This window comes from Phalacrocorax aristotelis, chromosome 7, assembly GCF_949628215.1.
Source record: "Phalacrocorax aristotelis chromosome 7, bGulAri2.1, whole genome shotgun sequence".
NCBI classification, from domain to species: domain Eukaryota; kingdom Metazoa; phylum Chordata; class Aves; order Suliformes; family Phalacrocoracidae; genus Phalacrocorax; species Phalacrocorax aristotelis.
The window spans coordinates 8,728,389-8,754,712 of record NC_134282.1 but is presented as its reverse complement, the minus strand read 5'-3'; the positions used below and the strand labels follow the sequence as shown (position 1 = coordinate 8,754,712).

The 26,324-nt window shown below is 42.0% G+C and overlaps 2 protein-coding genes across 4 annotated transcripts in view; one reads left to right on the top strand and one right to left on the bottom strand.

Moving 5' to 3' along the window:
- The window catches only part of VEPH1 (ventricular zone expressed PH domain containing 1), a 98,805-nt gene that overhangs the window by 64,443 nt on the left and 8,038 nt on the right, over window positions 1-26,324 (bottom strand). For 2 of the 3 annotated variants that reach the window (XM_075098603.1, XM_075098604.1), the window contains exons 3-7: window positions 24,278-24,569; window positions 22,085-22,300; window positions 17,399-17,573; window positions 3,154-3,320; window positions 1,385-1,594 (exon numbers count right to left, since the gene is read on the bottom strand). In XM_075098603.1, coding sequence (XP_074954704.1) covers window positions 1,385-1,594; window positions 3,154-3,320; window positions 17,399-17,573; window positions 22,085-22,300; window positions 24,278-24,415 — 906 coding nt within the window. In that variant the 5' untranslated portion in view covers window positions 24,416-24,569. The remainder of the gene's footprint in view (window positions 1-1,384; window positions 1,595-3,153; window positions 3,321-17,398; window positions 17,574-22,084; window positions 22,301-24,277; window positions 24,570-26,324) is intronic. The other variant, XR_012661490.1, reaches the window with a different exon arrangement.
- PTX3 (pentraxin 3) lies at window positions 7,836-13,634 on the top strand. Its single transcript, XM_075098602.1, has 3 exons — window positions 7,836-8,252; window positions 8,659-9,189; window positions 12,332-13,634. Exons 1-3 carry the CDS (start codon window positions 8,105-8,107, stop codon window positions 12,943-12,945), a joined length of 1,293 nt encoding a protein of 430 aa, XP_074954703.1. The 5' UTR covers window positions 7,836-8,104; the 3' UTR covers window positions 12,946-13,634.

Genomic DNA, 26,324 nt, shown 5'->3' with positions numbered 1-26,324 from the left:
ATGTGGAAGGAAAATGTCTATTAACAGTGGTGAAAGACACACAAGCTCATACCTGGGAATGAAAATAAAATCTCATTAAAAATCATGATGTGTCATAGTAAGTCTAACCAGTTTGGTGTCCTGAGGACACCCAAGGTCTTGAATAATCAGGTAGTTTACAAGCTCGTGGTGATAATCTGCTCCAGGCTGTATTTTTAGGAGCTGGGGATAGCAGCAGGATAAGATGGGTCTTGTTGGGGTCTAAGGCATTTCCCAGTCCCAGCGGGACAGGGCTAACATCAGATCTTGATGAGCAGCATCCCTCGCTGCTAGGGACACAGGGATCTTTGGGCTGCTCATCAGAGCTGGTATTCTGGGGAGAACACAGGGCTCTGAGACCTGACCTGCCTGACAGTTCCTGTACACACAGTGTGCTCGGGTCTGTTCGTAGCACCTGGATTAGGTGAACATCACTCCTGCATCCAGACCACACAGTTACAACTAAAGCAAAAACTGCAGTGCAAATTCATTACAGTGCCATGAAAATCCCATAATTTTTTTGGAGTTTGTCACTGTAAATCCTTTGGGTCAGATCCCAAACCAAGAAATTCCTGTGATGAGGCTTGAGCCCAGCATCACCACTGAGTGTTTTCATTATAGAGACATTTGTCTGAAGTATCTAATTAACTACGGCTACAAGCCAAAAATATCTGGATTACACTATACCAAGGAGTTCATATTTCACTGCACGATTACAGCATTCTTGTATGTTATCATACAAAGGGTGTGCAAAATATGTGTTTCTTTTTCTCTGCCTTTCATTTCACATATGGGTACACTGCAACCGAACTTAGCTAAGCCCTTGGAATAACAATTATGTGCTTTTATCAAATAGGAGTTTTAGCCATTCCATAAAAAGACAATTCATATAAACAGAACATATATGTGCATAGACCAGATACACAGTAAATAATAATAATAATAGTAATAATAATAATAATAATAATTTTTACAGTTATGAGAGTTTAAATGTTTATCTTTTTCATGCTCATTAATCTCTTCTAGAAGTTTCTTTTTTCCCCCCACTAACCTAAACCCCATTTCTGCAGTGACCCTTTACTACATGACTGTTCCTTGCTTAGAAGATCGAAACACAGTCTCAGTCACTAAAATACCACATCTGATTTTTGTGGTACTTGCTCTCCTGGTCATACTGGTATTACAGACTAGACCTATCGTGGTCTTAGGACCAGGAATATGTTCTGGTAGGGCAGTCTGGTTGCTTGTGAAGGAGGGAATACTTAGATGTGTTACTTTATACATGATTTAAGGAAAAAAAACAAACAACAACCAAGCAACCCAATTCCAAAACAAACCAACCAAGTTATTTTGTTTTTGAACTTACCTCATCAATATGTCCAACAGCTCCAAAGATTTTTGCTGTTTGCCCAATCAAACTTGGAAAACTCTCACTGATTTCTTTCAGCATCGGCAGAAAAGTGGCTAAGGCTGTTGGTTCATAGCTGGATATTTCTATAAGAATGTTTAGAATAATGTCACTATGGTTAGGGTCTCTCAAGTGTCCAAATAAAAATGGAATACACTCTTGCAGCACCTATTAAAAAATCAGACAGAAACAAATTGTGAATGTATTTTTAATTGTGAATACATATAACCAAAGAGGTACTGCACATTGGAGTGATAAAAATGAAACATTAGACTTTGATTTAGTAAAATAGTTTTCTACCCTTGCTGACCTTTGCACAGAGCTATTGCTGAGGTCAATCAGAGTTCAGCTCAACATATGGAATAAGGGTAAGCTGTAGCCTTGAAATATTGCAGTTATGCATATATAAATGAGGAAATGCCCAATTGTTAAAAAAGGAAAAAGAAAACCAAAACAACCCACCCTCACCAAATATTTCCCTTGCTCTGGGCCAGTCCTACACTTTTTTGATTAAAGCAACATAGGAGTTAGCCTTCCTCAATGATACAGTAAATTGAAGTACTAGTAGAAATTTTTTGTTTCCACCGGAAACTAGATAATGTGAGCAGGTTAATAGCTGAAACAGAGGGAAAAATAAGAGGCAAGATCCTCATTGCACAAAAAGGTTCTGTAGGGAAGTTGTCATTTCTTGTAACAACACAATTTTCAAGAGGCTAAAAGTGTAGTCCTTAAAATCATCTTATGAACAGGATACAGTGTATACAACCATCTAGTGAACTATTAATCTTCACATAAACACGTGTACACTAATGCACCTCTGCTTCAGTGAAACCATTGCATCTGTGTAAAAGACATTTCAGCACTTCATGGGGCATGAAGCGACCCATTCTTCTATCTTTTGGGGTTTTTTTGAGGATTATCAGTTTTAGCAAGTTGATACCTATTGCTCTGGCAAAATACTGCAGGTGGGTGGCTGAATAAATTGTTAGTAGTAATAAATGATAAAAATAGTAATAACAATAATACAATGCAACTTTAGACATGTCGGCTCCAGGATGGAGCCCCACAATAGCCAGCGGTGCACCCCAGCCCTCTGCAGCTGGTAAGTGCCTTGCTTCCGAAAAGGAGCTCTATTTCATCTGGGATTGTGTATTTTGATAAAGTTGCCTTGGCTAGCTGGGGGAAGATACTACTGTTATAGATTCTTCTTTTCCAAAGATTTTATGAATTCCATAAATTCACAGAGGTAGTTTTGTGCCTTGTTCTAATGCGCTGGGTGCTGTCATTGACATGCGACTCCCAAAGCATGATATATTTTGCCTTAGTTAATTAACCTCCATCTCACTTCTAATCAATTCCTAAGTAATTTTGATTCTCCTTGATATGTAATTTAATACAGTTCATATATTCTAACAGTAACATCATTATGGTAATTCCTATTCAGCTGACACAGGAAGAGCCAAAAAAGTAGAAAACTGGTTTAACACAAACATTTTGGTCCAGCAGAGTCATTGTTATGTTCTCTTTATGATTAGATGGAGAATTTGGAACAAAATTAAAGAATTCATGGGGAATTAGCATAGGAAAGCACTGTCACGCATGTCAGGGACTCCTCACTGTTCAGAGAGCAGCTAGCAGACAGACATTGCCAAGTCATCTGAAACAAATAAACTCCTCCAAAAGGAGGTGCAACGTTTAGCAGTAAAATCTTCCAAACACAGTTTTACCCCCAGTTCTTTTTTTCTAGCCACGATCTGGAAGAGCCTGAGGAGGTGGTGTTGTTCGGCTTGATCCAGCTGAGCCATCAATGCCACCAGCTCCCTCAGATGAAGGTTTATTGACTGTGGTTGCTTCTCATACAGAGCAGGCAGGACACGCAGCAGCATTGAGTTCCCTGAGGACAGAGCAAATGAGAGGCCAGTGACTTACTGTCGGTCAATACCCTACAGCTGGAGAGAGCCCTACAAAATCAGCACACACCTGGAGACACCAGTTTTTAAGAATCATCAGTACAAAAACAGGGAGGCATAAAACACACTGGAGAGAAATATATACTGGGCCAAGAAGGCAAATACATAACCCAAATAGAATGAATGAATCATCGCAGGTATAACAATGTCGGTGTTAAAACAAAAAAAGAAAATCTTATCAATTATCGTTTTCATTCTCAGGTACAGTATCATGAGAAGGATGCTTAATGAGCTTTCAGATTTGGATGGTACAATGTTGAGTCCAAGATCAAACAAAGTGTGATTTAAATTAACCAAAAAGAAAAAGGCTAGAAAGCACATAAAAGCTATATTTCTCCTTTGTTGAGATTCAGACTTTCAAATTAAATAAGCAGCATATGGAAAGAATAGTTGGTTATTAAGAGAACTAAATATGCATGACAGTAAATTTGAACATGAATAGTTAAGGATGCCATTTCCAGGAATAGAAAGGAGCCAGAGAGAGTCAACTGCAGACAGACAAAGATATGCAGAACCCTCTCTCACACATTTTCTTAAGATGTCTGTGCATAATTCAATTTGAAGCCCAGGCTTACACCAAAAAATATAGAACTTCACATTGCTGTACATGCCTGCCTCAATATATTTAAGTTTCGCTTGAACAACATATGGAAAACATCTGCCTATTGCAATATAGTATGGCTCCTTTTTGTAAACCCTTGAAAGTCCTTAAGGTCTCTTTGGATTTGGTTTCCAATAGGAACTAGCACTCTGGCCTGCTGCTTTTTCTCCCATTTAAATCTGAGCCTTATAATTTTGGAAGATAAGCAGGTCACTTCATGGATGGTAGAAAAAGGATATATGGGTCAGACTGGACCACATCATGTTCTTGCCAAACACAGAAAACGCACCCCAAGACACTGTTAGGTCTTGCAACATCACCTCTGAGCCAAGTCACTAATGTATAATTCATTGCAGGTTCAGACAACTTTTAGTTGAACGGTTTGTAATGATCCCTAAGGGGTCCTTATGCTTCACAGAAGTGCCTCCACACTATCCAACCAGCCATGCTTCTGCATCTTATCCTGAAGCATTTTTTCTGCTTGAAGATTGTTGGCTTTTCCTTGAAGGTAGCTCTGAGCCCTCCCTACAAGCACTGCAGTCCTAGAGGCAAGGTTCAGACCCCACCTCTAGTCCTATAGATGTGGTGCGCTTCTGTCTTGTTTTGTTCTATATATAAAGCACAAAGGCCAGTTGCAAAGGCAAGATATTTGCTGATTAATTACCCTAAGCAGAGCAGTAAACTGTTCAGTTCTGGCCATGTTCTAGCCACATTCTTTGTGCAAATCTCTTCCTGATGTTACAAGTGAGTCTGCAAAGAAAAGTGTCACTTTTTTTACAAGTGTCACTAACGTACCGTGGGATTCACGCAACGTGCAAATTCACCCAAAGTTAGAACTAAAACGGTGAGAGGGTGTATTTACTTGGACTTTTCTAGACTCATATCTGAGTTTGAAATTGAACAATTTTGTAACCAAATACACTAAAATACTTTCTTCTCTGGATAATTTAGTGCTTACAGGAATAAGTCCTTTCTTTGCACTTGCACACGTTTTGTTTCCACTGGAAGTCTTCTGCCCGTATAGAGCAGAGCCCTTAAGCTCCAGTCGAATTTCAGCAGTGGTAACAATTGCAAAAGGTGAAATTGCCATGATCTTGGCAAAATTCATCTCAGCTGTAAAAGTTTAGAGGGAAGGAATTCAGAGAAGAACAAAAACTAGCAACCTTAAACAAGTAACCACAGCCATTAGCCCAAGACATGCTATTGCCTAAGCTGGGGTGTCACAGGTAGGAAGGTATCTGGAAAGCAAGACTAATTATTCAATCTAAGAAAACAGGCATTTTAAGTAATGGATGTATTAAAGGAGCAGTGCAATTTGACGTGACACAACATGATGGGTTGCAGCCATGAAGCTTCTCTGAAGAAAAATACTTTGTACAAATGCAAATTTGGGCAATATCTTCCAGTTATCATACAGCAAATATACTGGGTTTATATTCACTAACCAAGATGAATGAAAAGCAAAGGCAAAACACTCCCATCACTTTGGAGTGATATTTAAATGACCTCACTAACATGGAATTTCTTTTAATTGAATAACCAGTCCATACAAACTTGTAAACAATCCAGGCAGACATCACAGTTTGTGTCTGTTCTTCGTATAACTTATGAAAGGTTTGAAGCACAATCCAATTCACTATTTTCTTGTATATGCATATGTCAGGTTAGCTCTGAGTATATCTTGCCATTTGTTTGCCACACCTTTTCAGTTTCTAAGGGATTTACGCACATGCAGCTCACCAACCTTTTGATTCTCAGACCTTGGGCTGTCAGAGGTGATATTGTGACCGTTCCCAAGTAATTAACTTTTTTCCACATTGCTTCATCTGTCCCAGTCTAAACTAAGAGCCTGAAAAGTACATTTGTTTTCTCAGAATAGAAAAACATTATATTCAACTCCTTAATTACCTTCTTTCCCTCTTCCTTCCCCTACCACCCTTACCCCCAATACTTTCCAGATTAGATTTTCTCGGACTTTCCAAGCAGACCACACACTGGGAATTATGCAATTCAGGCAGAAACTAGTGTACGGTTGGGGACACTCAATGGCTTTGCACTGCTGGCTGTAAGTCAGGCAGGGAAGAGGCACGTACAGCAGGAGCAACCACAGCCACGTGCTGTGATGGTGCCGGCCCTCCCCGGCTGCCCCAGGACCGTGCCCTGGGCACACTTTGGCCATGTTCCCTGCACGCAGGAATTACAAATGCTGCCTTGTGCTCAGTCTCTGCTGCACAGAGAGCTTGTTAAAAAAATGAACCTGGTAGCACACTGCAAATGTAACGTGGACAGAAGAGCTCTCAGAGTTACACAGCAGTGTTTCAACATTCACTCCAAGCTGCGTATTCAAACATAAAAGCCCATGCACCAAGCCTAGTTTTTTTTTTCACTGGGATGACTCAAGTTAGGCACATACCTCCCCAAAAATGTTCACCCCTACTCTACCAAACTTTTGAGTTTTTGAATATATTGCCTCAATGTTACTATTTATTATTTGTGCTTCCAGGAGAGCAGCTGGAGGCCCCACAGTGGCAGGAGCCCCATATACACAGTGTGGGACAGTGAGACTCTTTGGCGCGTAGGAATAGCACAGTACTGCGGCCAGCAGCCCAACGCGCAAGTGGCCCAGGATTGTACAAGCAAGGCTGGGTACTGGGAGGCATCTGGTGCAGCAGCACCAGGTCCTTGGCAGCCTTCTGCAGCCCCCAGAGCAAGGGGTTGCCCTGGGGCGCGTGGAGCAAGCCTGGAGGAACCGGGGAGCAGGAACCGGGGAGCAGGAACCGGGGAGCAGGAACCGGGGAGCAGGAACCGGGGAGCAGGAACCGGGGAGCAGGCAGCCCCTGCCTTACCTGCCTCCCAGCAAAAGGCAACACCTGTGAAGTGCCTCCTGGTCCCCGCTGCAGGATGGGGCAATGGTTGAGGCCACGCACACCATCTCTGCTGCCTGCGCAGCCACACCTCCCACTCATGGCCCAGGTGTCAGAGGCAGAATGAGCAAGAACAGAAGCACAGGGCCCTCTTTACACACTCCTGTGTACAGCGATAAGGGGCTGAACCAGGCTCAAATGGAACAGGAACACAGACTACAATTTAGATGCAATTATGTGGGGATTTTTTTTGTTATTCCCTGAATATTTCATAGCCAATAGATAATTTGTACCATATTATCCCTAACCTCACCTAAGCAGTACATCTCTGAAATAATTAATGGCCCATTGAACTGATAAACTTCCCAGGATTTAAAACAGATTAACACCAATAACAATAACATTTAGCATTACATTGATGGCTAATCCAATGGTGCCTTGTTTTGTTTTTCAGAAGTTAACAGAAACAATTCTAATCACGCAGCTGCTAATCTACATGCTCCCAAAACAAGATACTACCAGTAACATATTATCCACATAGTTATGATGTTATTATTGGTAATTAGGCGTAGAAAAGCAAAACTCTAGCAAGCTGTCTTTATAAATTCTCCTTTATTAGTTAAAGCAATAAACTGTTAGTATATAACAGAAGTTTTTATACATAACTATCAAAAAATGCTACAATATTTAGGTTAAACCATACATGTGTATCCAAACCAACTTGAGGTATGTTTATTTTTCTACCATTCCCCTCCAGAGCCCTGGCACATACCAGCTACAAAATGAGTTTGCAGAGAACACTCTCCTTTCCACAAATAACACAAAATAACACAACCCATGCAGCCAGTGCCTGTAGGCAGCAAACCCCAAGTGATTTCATCCCCGGCTCTCACCGTTGCATTGCTGCACATTACAGCAGTCTGCTCTCAAGAGGAAGCAGCAGCTTGCAATAGCAGCTTTCCCCGTTTCTTCCCCTCCACAAGTCAGTACATCTCCCCCCAGTGCAAACCTGGAAGGCTGGAATTGAGCAAGCTGCACGCCCCCTTCTCCTCTCAGCCAAAACCAACAGTCAGAAGTGCTCTTATTACAACACTGGCACTAGCATTGCTCATTCATTCAAGCTGAGGCGCTCGGAGCATTTATTAGGGGCTCGCTGCGTCTCGCTTGTAGTCTTGTCTCTGCTGAAGTCTGACTTAGACTTCAGATCCAGACAGCCCAGCTATTTTCAGGAAGCAGCTAGAGAATGCTGCCCCAAGAAATACTTGCTCTGCTTATGCTGTTCTGTATTTTCAGGGCTTCTGTTTCTGTTCTGGATGAAGATGATGACTATGATCTCATGTTGGTGAATCTGGATAACGAAATTGAAGGTCCAGTTCTTGGTACTGAGGAAAGTAAGTAGATTTAAACTAAACTTGTGTTAAGTGCAGAATTGCAGTCTGTGTTGTCTAGCTCTTGTAACAGTTACTATTACAAACATATCTTTTTTTTTTTTTTTCAGAGGAAGATGCATGTGCCTGTATGAGTAGATTAGTATGGACAGCAAATGCTAAAGGACTTGGATGGTGCGCCTTGGAATTAGCTTTATACTTTTTTCAGGTTTCCTGCAAAAGACTGCCAATGACAGTTTTAGAATTGCTCTAATACACACTACTTTACTTTTCTGTTTTGATATAGAGGGAAACACATAGACAGTCTGGAGTATGTAAGCCTTGCACAGAGCCAGATTTTTGTCAAATACTCCTCCTGTTTGAAAACATAAGTGCAAAGGAATAGTAACATCTGTATCTTCCATTCCAGCTGCTTCATGCGACTGCCAGCGAGAGCACACTGAGTGGGACAAGCTCTTCATCATGCTTGAGAACTCGCAGATGAAAGAGAACATGATGCTGCAGGCAATGGATGACATCCTGAAAGTGGACCTGCAGACCCTGAAAGCAGAGCTGAGCCAGCTCACCACCAACCTCACAGGCACCTTTGCTGCCGCAGTTGAGCAAGTCACCTCCCACGTCATGTCACAGGTAGTGCAGGCACTTGCAAGGAACAGTGATCAAGCTGAAGAAGCCAAGAAGCTTCATGACTCTGAGCGAGGAAAGGTCCTCGAGCACATTGTTCTTCTGAGCCACAATGTGTCCAGCAGGCTTAGCCGGCTAGAGAGTGCTTGGCTGAGGAGGTCTGAGGCAGAGGCTCAGGAGACAGCATTTCAGCAGGATAAATTCAGTCCCAGAGGAGACAATCTCATTTTGAACTCTCTGTGGAAAGAGCTACAGCAAACCAGAGCTGAGCTGAAGGCATCGCAGAAATGGGCAGCTCAGCACTTACTGCCTGCAGGTAAGACCATGCCTGCTATGCTTTACTGTAGAGCTCTCTTTGGTGGGCCTGTCCAAACAGACATCCTATAAACACCCCACTTAATCACCTTCTTCTGCATATGATTCCAAAGCAATCTTATGAACAACACAGCAGCTTTGAGCAGCCTGTACATAGAGGGAGGAAACCCATTAACTGTTCTCAAAAAACAGGTGCTGAGCTTTTCAAATGTGGGATCAAAGAAGGGTTTGATCACAGCCCTTACACAGGACAAAGCCATCTAGGATCCCACCTCCTGCAGGCTCTCCCAGATCAGAACAGTTGCCAGAGAGCAGCAAACATATTTTAAACATACAAATTACGTTCTCTCACCTTTTACCTTCCCAGCTGGTAACTCCCACGCATACGTGCTAGTCACTGAGCTCTCCTGTTTCTCTTCATGCATGTACCCACTCCTTCCTCTTCCTAAACTAAATGCCGTCTCCTCACTGACTTCAGCTGGCCAAGAGCAGCACTAGATCCGAGAACACGCTGCTGCTGTCAACCAGCTAAGCACGCTTACCGCAGCAGGGAGGGCACATTCACTGCATGCCACTGTCAGGACAGAGAATTTCCTCAAGCATGGAAAAATTAATAACACTGTGGTATTGTTGACAATTTTTTTTCCCTTCCAAAATGTTTGCATCGGTCAGCAAGCGAGGTGGCGAGGTAGCCATAGAAAGATGAGCTCGTATCTCAAATTTCATGTCAGTTTTTCTGTACACTGTAACGTGACACCCAAAATGTAGCTAAAGCAACTTGGGCTTGGCAGAGCAGACCACCATCTATTTGAAGGGTGGGTGCAAAATTGCTACACGCACAATATAACTGCATTGAATGTAACTCTGCCTACCAGATCACTACCACTGCGTGTCTTCGAAATGTTGACATGCCTTTAATGAACATCTTTTCCACAAATATAAGTTACTGCAGCTTAAAAACCTCACAGAAATCTACACTTGCAGAATCCCACGGGTGTGTGTTAAGTTAGGGGCGCAGCTACAGCAGCCTTGCCAGTGACCCTTAGCAACACCACCAGCGTGAGCTCTTACACAGGTGAGCAAGGAGCGCTTCTTGTAACTGCTAAAGCAAAGGAAACAACTTGCACAAGCCTATTACAACACAAACACAATATAACAATAATTTACATCAACATATTCTACAATCTAACATGAATCTATCCTTTCATGTAGGACATGGGTTCAGCTTTATAAATAAATTGCTTTTACTCCTTTATTTAGTCATCCTTGTGTACTAGGAGATCTTACAGCATATTCCTTTTTTTCCCCCAAACACGTGAATCTTGCCTTCCAGAAAGCATGATCTCATTCTTTATCTCTCTCCTGTAACATGGCCAGCCTCATAGTCGGTTACTCTGCACTAGGTGAGAGCAAAAAAAACTTGATCAGCTTTAAGGATCTCAGTCTCATTAGTGGAAATCCACATTATTTCCACTAGTTTCTACAAAGTTTTATATTAAATGTTCTTATTTTTTAAATTCAAAAGATACATTCTATTTAAGTACTTCCAGAGTGTGTCTCTGGAAATTTTTTTTCAAGGGAATTTTTAGCAACTGACTTTAATTTCTCACGTCTTGAATTACTGCCAGCCATACTCTTGAGGGATTTTCTAATCACACTTCTTGTTCGTCAGTGAGGCTGTTTTAAATTTTGTTTAGCCTTGATAATAAAACTGAAAGATTACTAATTAAAAGCTTTTTCACAATAGTGTTCCTAAGTAGCATTTTAAGGAGTATCCCCAACAGTTGCTCGCTGCTTCTGCCCCTCCTCAAAAGGGCCAATGAAGAAATGTAAAATCTACTCAAAGTTGAAAGGAAGCAGTCTATGAAATAACACAGCAGCGCAATCCTAGAGGACACAAAGAGTCCTTCATTCACTGAAGCAGAAATTTCCACACACTTTTTAGACATTTTAGCTCCTCTAGCTTGTTTAAACAGGAAATGAACTAGCATAATCGGAGGCTGCTTTTCCCCTATGTTGCTTAGAATAGTAAGTTATATATGACTAGAGAACAGTACATAGACATAGAATACCAAAAAAAGCTTGGGTTTAGTGATCATCAGTTAGTTTTCTAAGTTTCATAAATTTCTGTTAGTGCTTTTAACTAATCCACATATTGATTAATTGCAGATGAGAGATTGTTTTAAAAATATCAGTTCATCTTATACATTTCCCATGCTTAACAAGTGCACATGAAAGTTACTGTAAAAAAACCAAACAGCCTAAGTGAGAATAAAACTTGGAAAAATGCAGCCGTATTGCAGAAGTGCTTACATGCACCCTAAAGGCAGGGTCAGAAAAGGGAGTCATTATAATAAACACACACATCTCAGCGTGCTTCTGCCAACCCTCCCTGCACCTGCTTTTCAGTAGCCCCTGTCCCCCTCTCCTCCGCTACCTGCTTATCCACAGGACAACCGCAGGACACTACGTAACTGCTCACGACAACTACCCAGCGGCTCCATTCCTCCAGCGGCAGCAGCAGTCTCACACTGCTATCCCAAGAACGGCACAGTAGCTAAACCTGCTATTTGATAGATCACTGAACCCATCCCCTCACAGTAACGTTGCTGTTTTCATCAATCCATACTGAAAAAGAACATGGAGGTTAAAACAAGACCTAAATGAAACAGAGAGAGGACTACCTGACAGAATTACCTAATGTATAGTGCTAACTTCTCTGGGTGACCCAACAAAAGAGCAGCTCTCCTAGGAGGCACATCAGAGCAGAAGGCACCTGCCCCGCACACACCCTCGGGGAAGCCCAACTTCCCAAGGCAAGCACCAGGGCAGACAGGCAGCATTAAACCTAAATGCCACTTTGTATAGCACAGGACTAATACAACACACTGCTTCTGAGGCAAGGGAAGAGCTAAGCCTCGTTCCTCCAGCCTGATTAGCCTCTAGACCCATTGCCATAGTGTTTGGCAAATTCATCCATCAGATCTGACAGCTTCTTCAAAGCATCCTACATCCCACTGGATGAGCTGAGCTCTCAGCTCCCTTTGAGAAGCCCAGGAGTAAGCGTTATGTCAAGGGTCCTAATTGTGCATGTACAAACAGACCAGTTTTTATTTATCTAACAATCTGTCTAACTTTTTCAGGGTGTGAAACAGCAATTCTATTCCCCATGCGTTCAAAAAAGATATTTGGGAGCGTTCACCCAACTGCTGGAATGACGCTTCACTCCTTTACTGCTTGTGTCTGGATCAAGGTGACTGAGGCTTTGGACAAAACTATTGTCTTCTCCTATGGAACCAAGTTAAATCCATATGAAATCCAGCTTTATCTCAGCTGGGAATCTGCAGTGCTTGTTGTTGGCGGTGACCAGCACAAGTTAGCTGTCAAAAATGTAGTTGTTTCTGGGAAGTGGATCCACCTCTGCGGTGCCTGGAGCTCGGAGAATGGATACGCATCTCTCTGGGTGAAGGGAGAGCTCGCAGCCACCGCCTTGGACATTGCTGATGCTCACACCATTCCAGATGGAGGGATTTTGCAGATCGGCCAAGAAAAGAATGGCTGCTGCATTGGAGGTGGATTTGATGAAGCTTTAGCCTTCTCTGGAAAATTAACTGGCTTTAACATGTGGGACAGAGTGCTCAGTGCCAAAGAGATAGCAGCGCAGAGCGGAGAAGACGCATGCAGTATCAAGGGCAACATCATCGGGTGGGGGGTCACAGAAGTTTTGCCATACGGAGGAGCCCAGTACGTCTCTTAAATTCTGGCAAGGCAGTTTCTGAAGCAGAGAGCAGAGTATTTCATGAAGAGCTGAAGGCCAAGTAAACAGAGCCATAGGAGCCCACCTCTCTCGAATTCCCAAGGAAGATTAGCATTGCAAGTTTACAAAATGAGGTACTGTGGAGACGGGATTTGGCCTCTGCCTTCTGTTTTGGCAAAACACTGAAAACAAACCCACATCAAGGCATGACATTGGAAAAGCTGTTCCTGAGGTCAGATGACCCCTGTCTAGCATAGTTTTGTCTGATGTATAAAGTGCCACTGTGGACATTCTGGAGCTGAGCAGTGCTCCTGGCATCCCTGCTGAAGCAAATGCATCAGGTATCTGACTGACCAGTCTCTGCATAACTGACATAAAGCTGCACATCTTCCCAGCTCCTCCAGTCATTGCTTTTTATAGTGAGTTCTACAGAGGAACCTCATAAGCCAAGAAATGTGTTGTTTATTAATTGTTGTTAGTAATTGGTAGGCTATAACAAAACTAGCTCCTTGTTTGAAGCATTATTTATGCCACGGATTGACCTGACATATAAAAGTAATATCCCCCATCATAACCTGATGTTACATTTTGAGAAAATGCAGCTGTATTATATTGTAAATTTACTTTGTTATAATTCTATTGAAAATATTTTTGTAAAGTTTTTCTATAAATAAAGATTCTTTACTAAACTAAAACTTTCCATGCTTCTCATGACCTGAAACTCTGAAAGTAAATAGCAGTTGGGAATTTTTCCATGTTTTGAACCACACAGTTTTAGCTGCTAATAGAAAAAGAACAGAAATATCAACACCTCATACCAAGACCCTCAGAGGACCAAAATCAAGCGTCAGCCAGAGACAGCTTTAAAGCCCATCATGATAACAACCCCTCTTGTGAATGCTGCCGTGTGCAAGGGTCTACCACTCTAGGAGTTCTCCCATGTGGACATGGTCACTTGTACAGAAGAGGTGCTTTGACACACTGACACATGTGCATTGACCTGAGGCTGTGCTAGCACGGCGCTTGGAGGCTGAAAGAAGGACTGGTTTTGAGATATGCCCAAATAAAAATCCATCAGTACTCCATGCATAATGCTGGCCATCTGAGGAGGACATGCTCGGTTTAAAGATACGCATAGATATCCAAAGTAACCAGCTTGTTTGATGCTAACAGGAGGTTTGTACAAGGCAGAACTGATGACAGCGGCTTGCTTCTCTCACATTCACAAGCTTATCCAAAACTCAATAAAAACATAGGGCTGTATACAGTACATAAGCAGCAGATGCAGAGAGCCAAGATGCTGGTGGTGATTTGCTTGTAGAACACAGAGCAGAAGTAGACAAAGATGAACAGTTATTCACTGGATATGTAACCATTTATGACAAGAATGATTATTCACTACCTGCTCAAGCCTCTGAACAAGGTACCGTGGAGAATGTCTTATTCAAAGCACTTCTTACTTCCACTAGAAGCAGCCCACCCTTCTGCTCTATTCACATGTTTCTCTTGCTCATTCTCTACAGATGTCCTAATCATGTACTTTGGAAAGTTTCTTGACATGCTGCTGCTATGCTTATTCCTGATTATGATGCAGCTACCAGAGCCTTCTTTCCATGATACAAAGGTAGTAAGAAAAAAGCTATGATGAGGTAATTGCCACTTTACTATGCCATTCAAGGGGGTTGTCCTTCATAGCTCAAGTTATGATCTGCTCCAAAGTTTTGGCAACACTGTTTAAGGTAAAAATAACTGCTCTGATTGCTGGAATTTCTCCTATTACCTTGCAATAATAAAAAAAAGGTATCTAAATTATAAATGCTTAGTAATAAGCATGACAAAAATCCCTTACTAAATAACTGCAAATAACCTTAACTACAGAACAATGAAAGATTACCTCCGTTCATCTGCTGTCATCCAGAAAACAGGTCTTGAGTTAAGAAAAACACTTGAGGTCCCAACATTGTGCAAGGGCAAAACCACTCAAATCCTCTTTCCATACAGTGCCCTCCATTAAATGAAAACAAATGTCTGTGAAACGCAGCAGAAAAAGCAAAATCCTCCAAAAGATTACCAGAAGTCCTTCCTGGCTACTTTTCTTCCTGTACCTCATACCTGAAATGCTTCGTCTTGGAAGTAGCCTTTTCCTATCTCTCTTCTGGTTTGGCAGATAACCAAATGCAAAGCCAGTCCTTTCATTCTCACTGACTCAGCTGGAAAACTCTCCTCTTTCCAATTGCTTTGCTCTTCCTTTATCACGCTGCAGACTACCAGAGCTTTCCCACAGTCTAGTCCCCTCCAGCCCAGTATCACAAGTCACCTCCACCAGCACACTTCTCTTTCCTTCCTAGCTTAACTATATTTTTCTTTATCAACAGTTACTTTGCATGTTTGGAAAACACCAAGTAAATAGTATTTTGGGGGAGTTTGGGCTCCAAATATGGAAAAGCCACTGCAACCCTGCTCTGGCACTGCAAACGTGGAAATGAAGGAGCAAGCACAAGACACGCATGCCCGGAGTATGTTGCTGAGCCGCCCAGTCCTGCTCTCTAACAAGCCTCTGCTGAATGCAACATCCACATCTCTTGCCTGAGCTCCTCTGGAAGGTGGAGCAGCTGTGGGACTCTCACATTACAGCAACGACTGCAGGGTTGTTTTGACTCTATCCCCTGGAGACAGGAATAAATCTGCCTGATCCCTTACACTGATGGAAAGTGTCAGCACAGGGCCTGTCAGCATCATGGACATGGTACAGAATTTGCATGTTTAGAAGCTGAGTTCACGCTAACTGGAACAGAGTAGTTAAACACTCTTTCTAAAGAGCTCTTTTTTAGCTAATAAGATAAGAAACTGATTATGCATCCAAACAGTTGCCCCAAGTAATCAAAAAATCCAGTTAGCTCTCAAACACTTGCAGGCAACGGGCCAAAATCTACTGTCAGTCTCACTGGTGCCATTAGGCTGAGCCCCGTCTGTGCAGCACCAGAACAAGGCCCTTTGTCTCCACACTGCTTTGTAAATCTATCCTCAGCAGCTTATCCTCTTGCTTGCCTTCTCCCTTCAGCAAACACTCAGTCTTTAAGCATCGTTCTTAGCCTGCTGCAAACCTTTTCATGCCTGAAATACAAATTATGTACAATGCAATTAAGCCGGCATGCAAAACAGAGCACTTTGCCTATTCAGAGTGCCCTCTTCCAGTTTGGAATTTCCAAATATGATGTCCGCAGCAACATCTGCTGGTAGAATAACATAAATACACAAAAACGAGCAGCAACAGTCATCATGAAACCTTCAGTTGTGGGTGTTAATCACTTTTCCTAAACCTATGACTATACCATAAAACCTGTTTCACTTTATTTCTTTCTATTAACAGCACTACAAGTGGTAATGCACAACACTAACACATAAATACTAATGTCACATGTCTTAAAAGGATTATCCATGCGGTTTTGTAAGTTGTTAGCAATATTCTGTTCCTGGACTCTGCTCAATTAGTATTATCACATAGCTCATATATATTTATCATTATCATATTTATCACACATTTGTCCTTAGACAAAGCAAACAGAAATATGCACACTCTTACCATAATGCCTTAACAACAAAATTACTTCCTAGCTTAGCTATCCCTCTGTAAGACGCCTAAAAATAACTACATTCCATTTATATTTTTTAATAAATACAGAATGCACACATTTAATTTGCAGGCTTAATATCTTCATAACAACGTTCTTGGAATAATTAGACAGCTATTGCTACTTATTGCTATTACCCGTACTTGAAGAAAAGCAAATAGTGGTTTTACTACTGCAATAGCACCGTAATGCAACAAATACTGTGTACTTTACTACTTCAACTAAATTGGACTGCCTTTTGTAGAGGTATGAATATTTTTGACTTTTCAAACCACAAAAGTGAAATGTATGGAGTTTAGCGACAATATTCTAAGTAAAGCTAATAATGTAGGCAAAATTAAAGAACCGCTACAAAGCTTTTATATCTTACATCTGGCTGCTTTGCCACAGAATGGGATTCATTTCACCCCCATTTATATTTTGGAGTATTGCCAATGACACAGATAGAAAGGATAAGAGCCCAGTAACTAGTGTCTCATATCATGGGTTATAATTTGAAGTCCATTAGTACAGTATACCAACACGTGCAGATGTATTTCCTGCCCTGTGGATCACACAATCTATAATGAAACTGCCAGAGTCAACAACATTCTGTAAAATCACATGTTCTTGAAAGGTCTTCCTTGATGTAGTCTGTTATTTGATTGTGGTCTAACATGTTTTATCACATGTTTATAGATATGTCCATTTGTATGCTTTATATATACATGCCTCATACATGTTTTTACGTAAATGTGTTTGTATATATGCCCAACAGAGCCTAACTAATCTAATGGCGGGCATGCTGCAGGACTAAATCCAAAATCTCAGTGCGTTCCTACCTTGAAGGACACTTTTGACAATGGTGTCTGTGTGATCAGCCAGCAGATCCGCTTTAGTAATTGCAGCCAAGGATAGATAACTTGACATGTTTCTGCACAGTTCCTTATTGCCCCTCTGAAGAAATTTCACCGCCACTGGGACAGCTAAGGCCATTACTGGAGGTTGATTGTAATTCTGTAAAAACATGAAAACACACTGAAAAATAAGCAGCTGAAAAAAAAATTATTAAAATAAAGTCCCATGCTGATCAGAGTAGAAAAACAAAAATCAAAACAACAAGGGGGCAGGAAGGCAAAAAACACGTCATGAAAGGTTACATTTTGGTAACACCACTGAGGGCACACTTCAAAGAAAGAGTGAGTAAGGAAATTTAAAAGTACTGCAACCAGGAGATACTAATAATGCACCTATTTTTGTCTTCTGCAAGAGGAGAAAACACAATATTAAGTGCGCTAGTTAAATGTTAACTGCTGTAACATTTCTCACAAGACATTTTGCGTTTGGTGCTCTCAGAGAAGACAGCAGAAGCTGTATCCATCACCCACACAGAGTAAGTAATTTTCATCCCAAAGTGTAGGAAACATGTCAGAGCAGTTACTCATGCTGTTGAATGGTAGATATTGCTCCCTGCAGTAAGAGACAACGCTGCTGCCTGTCGTTCCTGTGCCGCAGTGACCTGCCCCGCTCCGATGTCCAGCCCCGAGCAGGGCAGCCCAATGCGCAGGCACAGAGTCAAGGCTCAGGGAAGCTTAATTTCGAGCATGGGTAAATCTTCCCCAGCACATGTCACAGCTTACCTCATCTAAACCAAAGTGTGTTACTACTTTGAATTTTGGCCTATCTTGGTGCTGGCAGAGACTGTGTGAAGGAAGGACTCCTCTATTCCCAGAACAGGATCTCATGCTAAGCCACTGGGATTAAACCAAAGGCAAAGAGGAAAGAGTATAATGAGTAAGTGGAAGACTAGCTTACACGGTAAAAGCTTTAGTACTGATAATCAATTTTCCTCTAATAATTTAGATTTCCTTTCTTAAACTCCAGTCAATTTCTATGAACATTGCAGGACAACTGAAATTTTTCAAGACAGCAAACTTCTGTCCTCAAAATGTCACCAAGCTTCAGTGATCTCAGGAATACCTGCACATACACTTAAGTTTTGACAATAAGGTCAGAAAAGGTTTTCTGCAACTATTTGTATATGTGAAATTGTGTGTACAGATTATACACATCTATTGCCCATTAAGTTCCCATCATAACTTCCCTTGAAACTAATAGGATATGTTTACGTGTAACTAAGGTCCTACATTCTTTCTGGAGCCTCCTTAATCAGTGCTTTTCTCTCATCTCCACTCAGTTTTGAGCATCTCTTTGAAACTGGAGTACATCATTGTTCTTGAAAATAATCCTGCAATATGATTATATTTAATTAGCATCTGAAATCACATGCAACCACTGGAATCCAGATGTTGCAGAAAGCAACAAAACAGTGCAAAGAAAGGCAGTCCAGACTTAACACATGCTCATTCTGGAGCAGCACTGAAAAAAATAAATCAAATTTAGACTTGAGAAAAAACAAATCTGTCATTCCTTATACCCTGCTATATTGCCTCTTAGGCCAGCTCTGCCTCCATCAGCAGTAATTGCCTTTGAGGCCATTAGCCTCATAGAGAGCAAGACTGACCCTATTAAGGCTGCATTGTGCTACTCAACCAATGCCAAAGAGCCGAGTTTAACCAGCTATGAGGATTTTTCCTTGCAGCAGAGATCTGCTGAGCAGTGGAGTGCTGCAGCTGCTCTGGGACAGCCCCTCACTGCCAGCCCCTAAGGAAGAAGGGGCTGCAGCAACTCCTACGTGTTAAGATAGCTCATCGTGGCAACTGCTATATGACCAAAAACTGCATCTTTAGTGAGAAAAGCCCTTCAAATTAATAGAGCTTTATGCAGCAGCATGTTTAAATCAACATAATGTCTCATTATATTTGGCTGAGAGACACTACTGAGTAGGAGCCAAATTCTGCCTCCAAGATACGCTCTAGGACTCCACGCAGAAAGAAGGGGAAAGATAAGGTTTGGCCCTCTGACTAGGGTTTAAAAGATCTAAGACAATTCTAAAGAACAATTTTTTTTTCCCTACAGAAAGTTAAAATACTTAGTAAGAAAAGGTTTGAATTCAGAGAGAAGGAGAAAGGTTTCATTTGTTCCATTATAAATATCAGGGCATGAATGCACGCTTATGAAAGTGCAAAGGTGTCAATGAAAAACAGATTTCAATAATATGATATAGCGATGGTTGCAAACCTAGGGGACCTCCCTGCTGCTAATATCAACAGAAACATGCTGTGAGATTCAACCCAGCTGTCAGATATTCATTACTACTTCAACTATCCCTCACGTATTGTATAAAAACTCATTTTATGCCTTCCTTCTTTTTTTATGCAAAGGAACCTGCTGATAATAGCTCTGCGTCAGTGAGCAGCAAATACACTTTCATAACTTTCTCATTTTATTTCTATGAACTTTCCTGAAGTAATCTGCAATACAGTGCAATCCCTAAAACATTTGGATATGAGGTAGCCTGATTTAGGCACACAGTTGCCAACAGCACAAACTGAAAACTTAGACGAGCCATTGCATACTTTAATATTCCCATGAAATATGCTTTCTAAAGTACCAAAAGACAAAATATGATTTTACAATGGACAGTCTCTCATCTGGAGAGTTTAAGCTGTGCTGCTACTGGTATCCAAACCCAGTTACTGTCTCACCTCCAGGGACCCAAGTCAGAAAGGGAGATTAGGCAACACCTCGAGGAGTGCATTGCCTGTCAGGAAGCATGGTCCCTACCAAAGTCAGTCATTCACAGAGAAAGGCAGTGGGGACACATCCCTGTGATACACCACTGACCTCCAGAGGATGTGTTAACAGTGCCCTGCGCTGGGGTGCAGCTCATGGATCACAGCTCAGGGATGCTGGCGCAGTGCAGAAGTAGTCTTGCTAAGCCTCATCCAGAGTCTTGACCAAATGTCTGGCTGGAATAAACCTCTCTGCTTCCCAAACCAAAATCAACAAGAACCTGGGCTTCAGAAAAGGAGTTTTTGCCTCCTTTAAATATTTTGCTATAATATGCTTTTTTGTGCATCTTCAGAGTGACAGTCTGGGAGTAAACAGAACTGAGCATTGTAAAGTAAAATTTCATTCAAGCAAATTCAATATTGATGTTATTTTTCTGAAACTCTTTGTTTCTTTTGGGCTTTAAACACTTTCAGCTAAACTAGGTGAGGAGCCTCAATCAGTCTATGGAACACCATATCCTACAAGGGGCTAAGCAGTACCTTTCATGGAACAGTGACATACTTGTGCCACTATTGCTTGAATTTTTATAATGAAAGAACAAAAAAAACCCACCACATCTGATTTAAAAGGCAGAGGTAAAGAAAGGAACTACGAAACAGCAGATGTACTGCAGACATCCCCCCAGAGCAGACTGTATGGAAAGGCACCTCACAGCAACCGTTTCTCTGTCTGATGAGGAGCTGGTCCCCATGAATTGTGCCCATAGCTGAAACTCTGGAAACAACCCTGATTTCTGCTTCCAGTTACATAACTGTGCACATAGGTTTCTCTGTGGGTCTCTCCACTGTGTTATATTGCTTTCCCATCATGGAATGATAGTGCCTGCAGTCGTGGCTGAAAATAACAACCAACCAACCAACCCACCCACCCAACAACAACAACAAAAAAACAAACCACCACCCAAAAAAAAAAGCCAAACCAAAAGCACCAACCCCACAAACAACAAAAAGCCACAAAGCTAAAAAAACACCCCAAAGTCATCCTGATTTAATACCAGATTCCCCCTCCCCCTGCTTTAAATGGCTTTTCACCCTCAGCTTACTTTCTTAGAAAGCCTTGGAATAGCCCATTCCTATCCCCAAAAGGCTGCTATATATTAAGATGTCTTCTTTTTAGCCTTGCATTCACAGGGAGTGACAGTTCATAGACTAATGAGTTCAAATAGGACCCAGTTTCAGCTGTTCTTCTAGCAAATGTTTCTGGGACCTAAATACTTGTTGTTGATCCCTCTAGCATTTAGTAAAATATTTTGTGAAATAATTCCAACACTCCTGGCCAGAGCATAACCACTTTCTAGTCCTCCAGAGTAGCAGCAATCAGATTTTAGTTCAAAAGTCAATTTTCTGTGTGGTATCTGGACTCAGCTTTTACAATCAAAATGTTAAGGGAGATCCTCCTTACTGACAACATATCTAATAACCTAAATTTCATGTCATTAAACTCTTTGACATTTTGCTGCCTTCTAGAATGATTCAAAAGAATAACCTCTTCCCTGATATTAAAAGTTTTCAAACAAATCCTTCTGTAACCACAGAAAATGATAGTCTTATGTTTCCCACGTTAATACTAACATGAAATGCAAATACTTAGAAAAAATGGAGCATTAAAGTAACGAAGTCTGGCACTAAATAGTCAAGACACTTCTAAAGATAAGGAAGCTGCCAAAAATTTTGATTCATTGCAACAGGTGCCATATACATGTAACAATATACATTAATAATTGGGATCATATTCTTGGTTTTAAACAAATGCAACCTCTCCCATGCACTCTCAGAAAACATAAAGTACAACTGCATTTTAATGATTAAAATGATCTTTCAGCTCAGATGTACCTGCAAGATACAGCTCATGATATCAGATGCAATTTTTGCATGTGGCGTGTCCTCATCTTTTCCAGAAGGCTTCAGGTTGTGTTCTAGGCACGACTCCCAGAGAGCCACGAGGGCCTTCCCGTGCTTTTCTATGGATGCTGTCTCCCTGATGGCAGTGGTGATGCGAGTGATGCAGATTTCCACCACAGCCTGGTCATTGTCATTGGTCTGGTAGTCCTGGTTCAAATGAAAAGATATTTGCCAACGAATGCCCATCCTTTTCAAGAAGCCTGCAAAGTTAGCCTGAAGACATTAATTTTTTGTAACTGTCCAGCGTCCACTTTCTCACCTCCACCTTTCCAACAAACATTTAGTGTGATTAGATACAGAAATCAGTCATCCCATAGACAATTCACTGATTTAGGCCTTAATACTTGTTATTATAAAGGTATAGATTATGTTAACAAATTATTTTTAGTAATTTGTCTTGAAGCATGGCCTTTTTGACCAGGGATTGGAGCCACACAGACCTCTCATCCCACAACTGTCCTAAAATTGAAACTGGAATTGTTATATCCACAATAGATGTAGCCAAATGCAGGGCCCCGAATATTTCACATCATGTTAAGTCCCTGATGTAAACACAGTTAGTTTCAATTAGTATCAATGTAACATAATTTATCATAAAATCCTGTAATCCCCCATAATAACTGGCACAGATGCCACACGGATGTGAAATGGCAGTGCTTTTCTGTAACTTAAGACCCAGAATACACAATCACTGTCCCTTGGCCTAACTCTTGCTTTTCCACCCTAAAAACTAATGAAGATAGAAGACAGACTGATGTATTAATCAAAAGTCATTGTTTTCACTAGATAAAGCATGGTCATTTTTAAAGGGCTGGAGCCAGGTTCAGGACTAGCTTGCAGAAGTGCAGCTCCAGGGTTAGCCCTGGGGACTCTGCGCTGCAACATTTGGGTCTGCCTCAAAGCAGTTCTCTGCCTTTATTCACAGCTAGCCTTTTACACGCTTTGCCTGGCGTGACAGAAAAATCCAGGCACTTATGAAAGAAAACAAAACACTTACACTTTTTCGTTTGTATAGGATTACCTATTGATAAGGGGGTGAACAAATTAACAGCTGCTGGCTGGGACGGCACAAGAGCGAACCCCTGGCAAGAGTCGCAGTCGCTGGCTGCACGGGGACACGGAGGGCAGAGCGGTCCTGTCTGCACTGCTGTGAAACTCCTCACATTTGGGGAAAAACATATGTCAAATCCGGACTGCTCAGACTGCAGGCAGGGGCAGCGCTGGAGCAGCTCCCCGATCTCCAGAGCCCTCTGGTGGGAATCCCCGCTCAGCAGCTCGGAGGTGGGGGACAGCTCTGCAGGATGCTTTAGCTACTTAATGCAGACCGGTGTGTTTGTGAAAACATTTTGTAGCAAATTCAGGCCTTTCCTCGCCAAAAGTGTATTCGGGGGAATTTGTGTAAGATTCCTGATAACCTGCAGCTAGGTGAGTCGAAGTACATCACAAACAGCAGAGGCAATGGCCATAATAACTTCATTAATGTTCTGAGAAACTGTGCAGATGTAATTGCTGTCAAAGAAGCGACCAAAGAGAAGAGCCAGCGTACAGTGGCTGTCCTGATGGATGAGTCGGTTCTTGTTGCAACCAGCAACACCACTATCCATGCTCTGAGAGTCAGGGGTTTGCACATTGCCAAAACTGATTTCTATAATGATGTGCTATATGAAGTGTCAGAAAAGTGCAGTTGTGAGAACATGTAGGTGTTGCTAATTCAATATCCTAAGGCTCAAAAAAAGATTTTCCCTTCCCTTCAGCAGATGGGAAGCAGGAAGGATAATGAACTTTTTTTTTTAAAGAGTTTACCAAAATCCGTGAATCTACCATCATTCAGAACACTTTCTGCTGCAGACAGAATATATACCATGTACCTGTAACCTCCTGTTAATCTTCAATAAGCCTTAAATAACTATTTAACTAAAATTATTATAAAGATGAACCTGAAATATCTTTAAAAGAAATCTAGCAAGTGGGAACTGGATTTGTTTACCACATTTTTAAATCTTACACTTTGCTCAGAATTCTTGAGGATTTTTTATAAACTTAAACTGTGTATGTCCCTGTCTTTAATATTTTACTTATACATTTAATCTCATAAAAAATTATTAAAGGTTGTGTTTCACTTACCGCAGATGAACTAATTATTCTTATTTGTTCAAGAGCTTCTGAGAGGCCTCCTTCGATTTCAGCATCCTCTAAGGAGAACAGATCCCCTGCACGTGAAAGGTCCTTTTGTGCCAAAACCAGCCCAAACAGATGATGCATGGCTGTGTTTGCTGCCACTCAGCCGGACCTCTGCACGCACCGCGTGCATGAACGACTCAGATGAGGACAGAATGGAAACAATCCTGTGGACTGGCAATCAACTTAATATGAAGAATAAATCCTGGGCATATTTCAAGACTTCCTTGGCCCCAGTCTAAAAGCGGGGGGGTGGGGGTGGGGGGGGGGGGAGGGGGGGAGGAGGGGGGAGGGAAAGAGGGGAATTAGCAAATGCATTGACTGTCATACTCCAGTTTAGCAAAGATTTTTTAAATGGTGTACGCAAGCAGATTCAGGATCCCCTGATCCAGGGACATCCTTAAGCAGGTACCACGAACTGCATGTTGAACGACCTTTTGCCCTCAAACACTAAATAGCTTAAAATTAGCTAAATAATACATAACTTTTAATAAATAAAACCAAGGTGTGGTTTTTTTTCCATTTCAATGCATATCACCTGAGCAGGATGGTGACTGGACTAACTGATAAGGATTACAAACTGCCTTTCTGTGGTAGTAGCAGAGCAGAGCTAGAGGAGGCGGGTGAAGCCACTTGGGTTTGTTTTCTGGGTTGTTGTGTCTTGCCTCCAGAAATACACTATTAGCAAGATTAAGAAGATAATGATTTTTGTTTAGAAAAGCAGTCAGTTTTGTTGCCAAAATGATCCCTGCAGTCTTTTCAACTCATGTAAAACAAACACTTGGCTGAGCTGAAACTATGCGCTTCTCCTTGTCTGGGGAATTTAACAGAAGCCAAGCCAAGCGGGGCTGGGCTCGGCACCACACACACTCATGAAAGAGGAGAGTCCTGCACTTGTGCTCCAAAACTTTTGGTGTTTAAAGCATCCACAGACAAGACATTTGCCTTTATCATAGGAGAAGTTTGTTTTTTTCTACATTTCAGAAATGCTATTATTTATTCTAAGATTGCCAGGACTTGCCTCATGCTGATGGGTCCCCTCTGCTCATGCATCTTTGAAGTGAGGGTCTTCTTGGCCAACCTCAGTGCATACGAGAAAGGGACCAACAGCACAGGGTCCTTCAAGGCCAGAACATCCCACAGGGCTTGGACACCCTCCTTGGAGGGTTTGTACTCGCCAAGACACGTAAAAATCCATGAAGGCAGAAAATGTCTGTCCTTGAGTCTTCCAAGGGTCTCCATGATAGCCCTACCAGTAGGAACAGAACAAGGGCAGTCCCTCCTCCCTCCACTCCCAGTTGTACTGCACTTCTTCCATCCTTTCCCACCAAAACTATTTATGATGACAAAGAAACCCAGCAAGACACAATTTCTCAGCCCCAAAGAGCACCTTTAAGCGCGGGGCCCTCCATGGGCTGCTGGCACTTCAGGCAGAGCTGCAAGGGAAGTGGGGCGGTGGAAGACCAGAAGGCTGTGCTGCCATCCAGTGAGACAGGCTCGAGAGCTGGGCTGAGGGGAACCTGATGAAATTCAACAAGAGCAAGTGCAAGGTCCTGCACCTGGGTGGGAACAACCCCATGCACCAATACAGGCTGGGGGCTGAACCACTGGAAAGCAGCTCTGTTGAGAAGGACATGGGAGTGCTGGTGGACAACAAGCTGACCATGAGCCAGCAACGTGCCCTTGTGGCCAAGAAGGCCAACGGTATCCTGGGGTGCATTAAAAGGAGTGTGGCCAGCAGGTCAAGAGAGGTTATCCTCCCCCTCTGCTCTGCCCTGGTGAGACCACATTTGGAGTACTGTCTCCAGTGTTGGCACCCCAGTTTAAGAAGGACATGGAACTGCTTGAGCAAGCCCAGCTGAGAGCTACCAAGATGGTCAGGGGGCTGGAGCATCTCCCTTATGAGGAAAGGCTGAGAGACCCGGGTTTATTCAGCCTGGAGAAGAAAAGGCTGAGGGAGGATCTAATAAATACCTATAAATATCTAAAGGGT

Bases quoted from the DNA above. Each gene is read 5' to 3' on its own strand.
- PTX3 (XM_075098602.1), top strand. From the start codon at position 8,105: ATGCTGCCCCAAGAAATACTTGCTCTGCTTATGCTGTTCTGTATTTTC. The intron at 8,253-8,658 runs GTAAGTAGATTT...CTTCCATTCCAG, and splicing joins AGTTCTTGGTACTGAGGAAA to CTGCTTCATGCGACTGCCAG. The intron at 9,190-12,331 runs GTAAGACCATGC...TAACTTTTTCAG, and splicing joins TCAGCACTTACTGCCTGCAG to GGTGTGAAACAGCAATTCTA.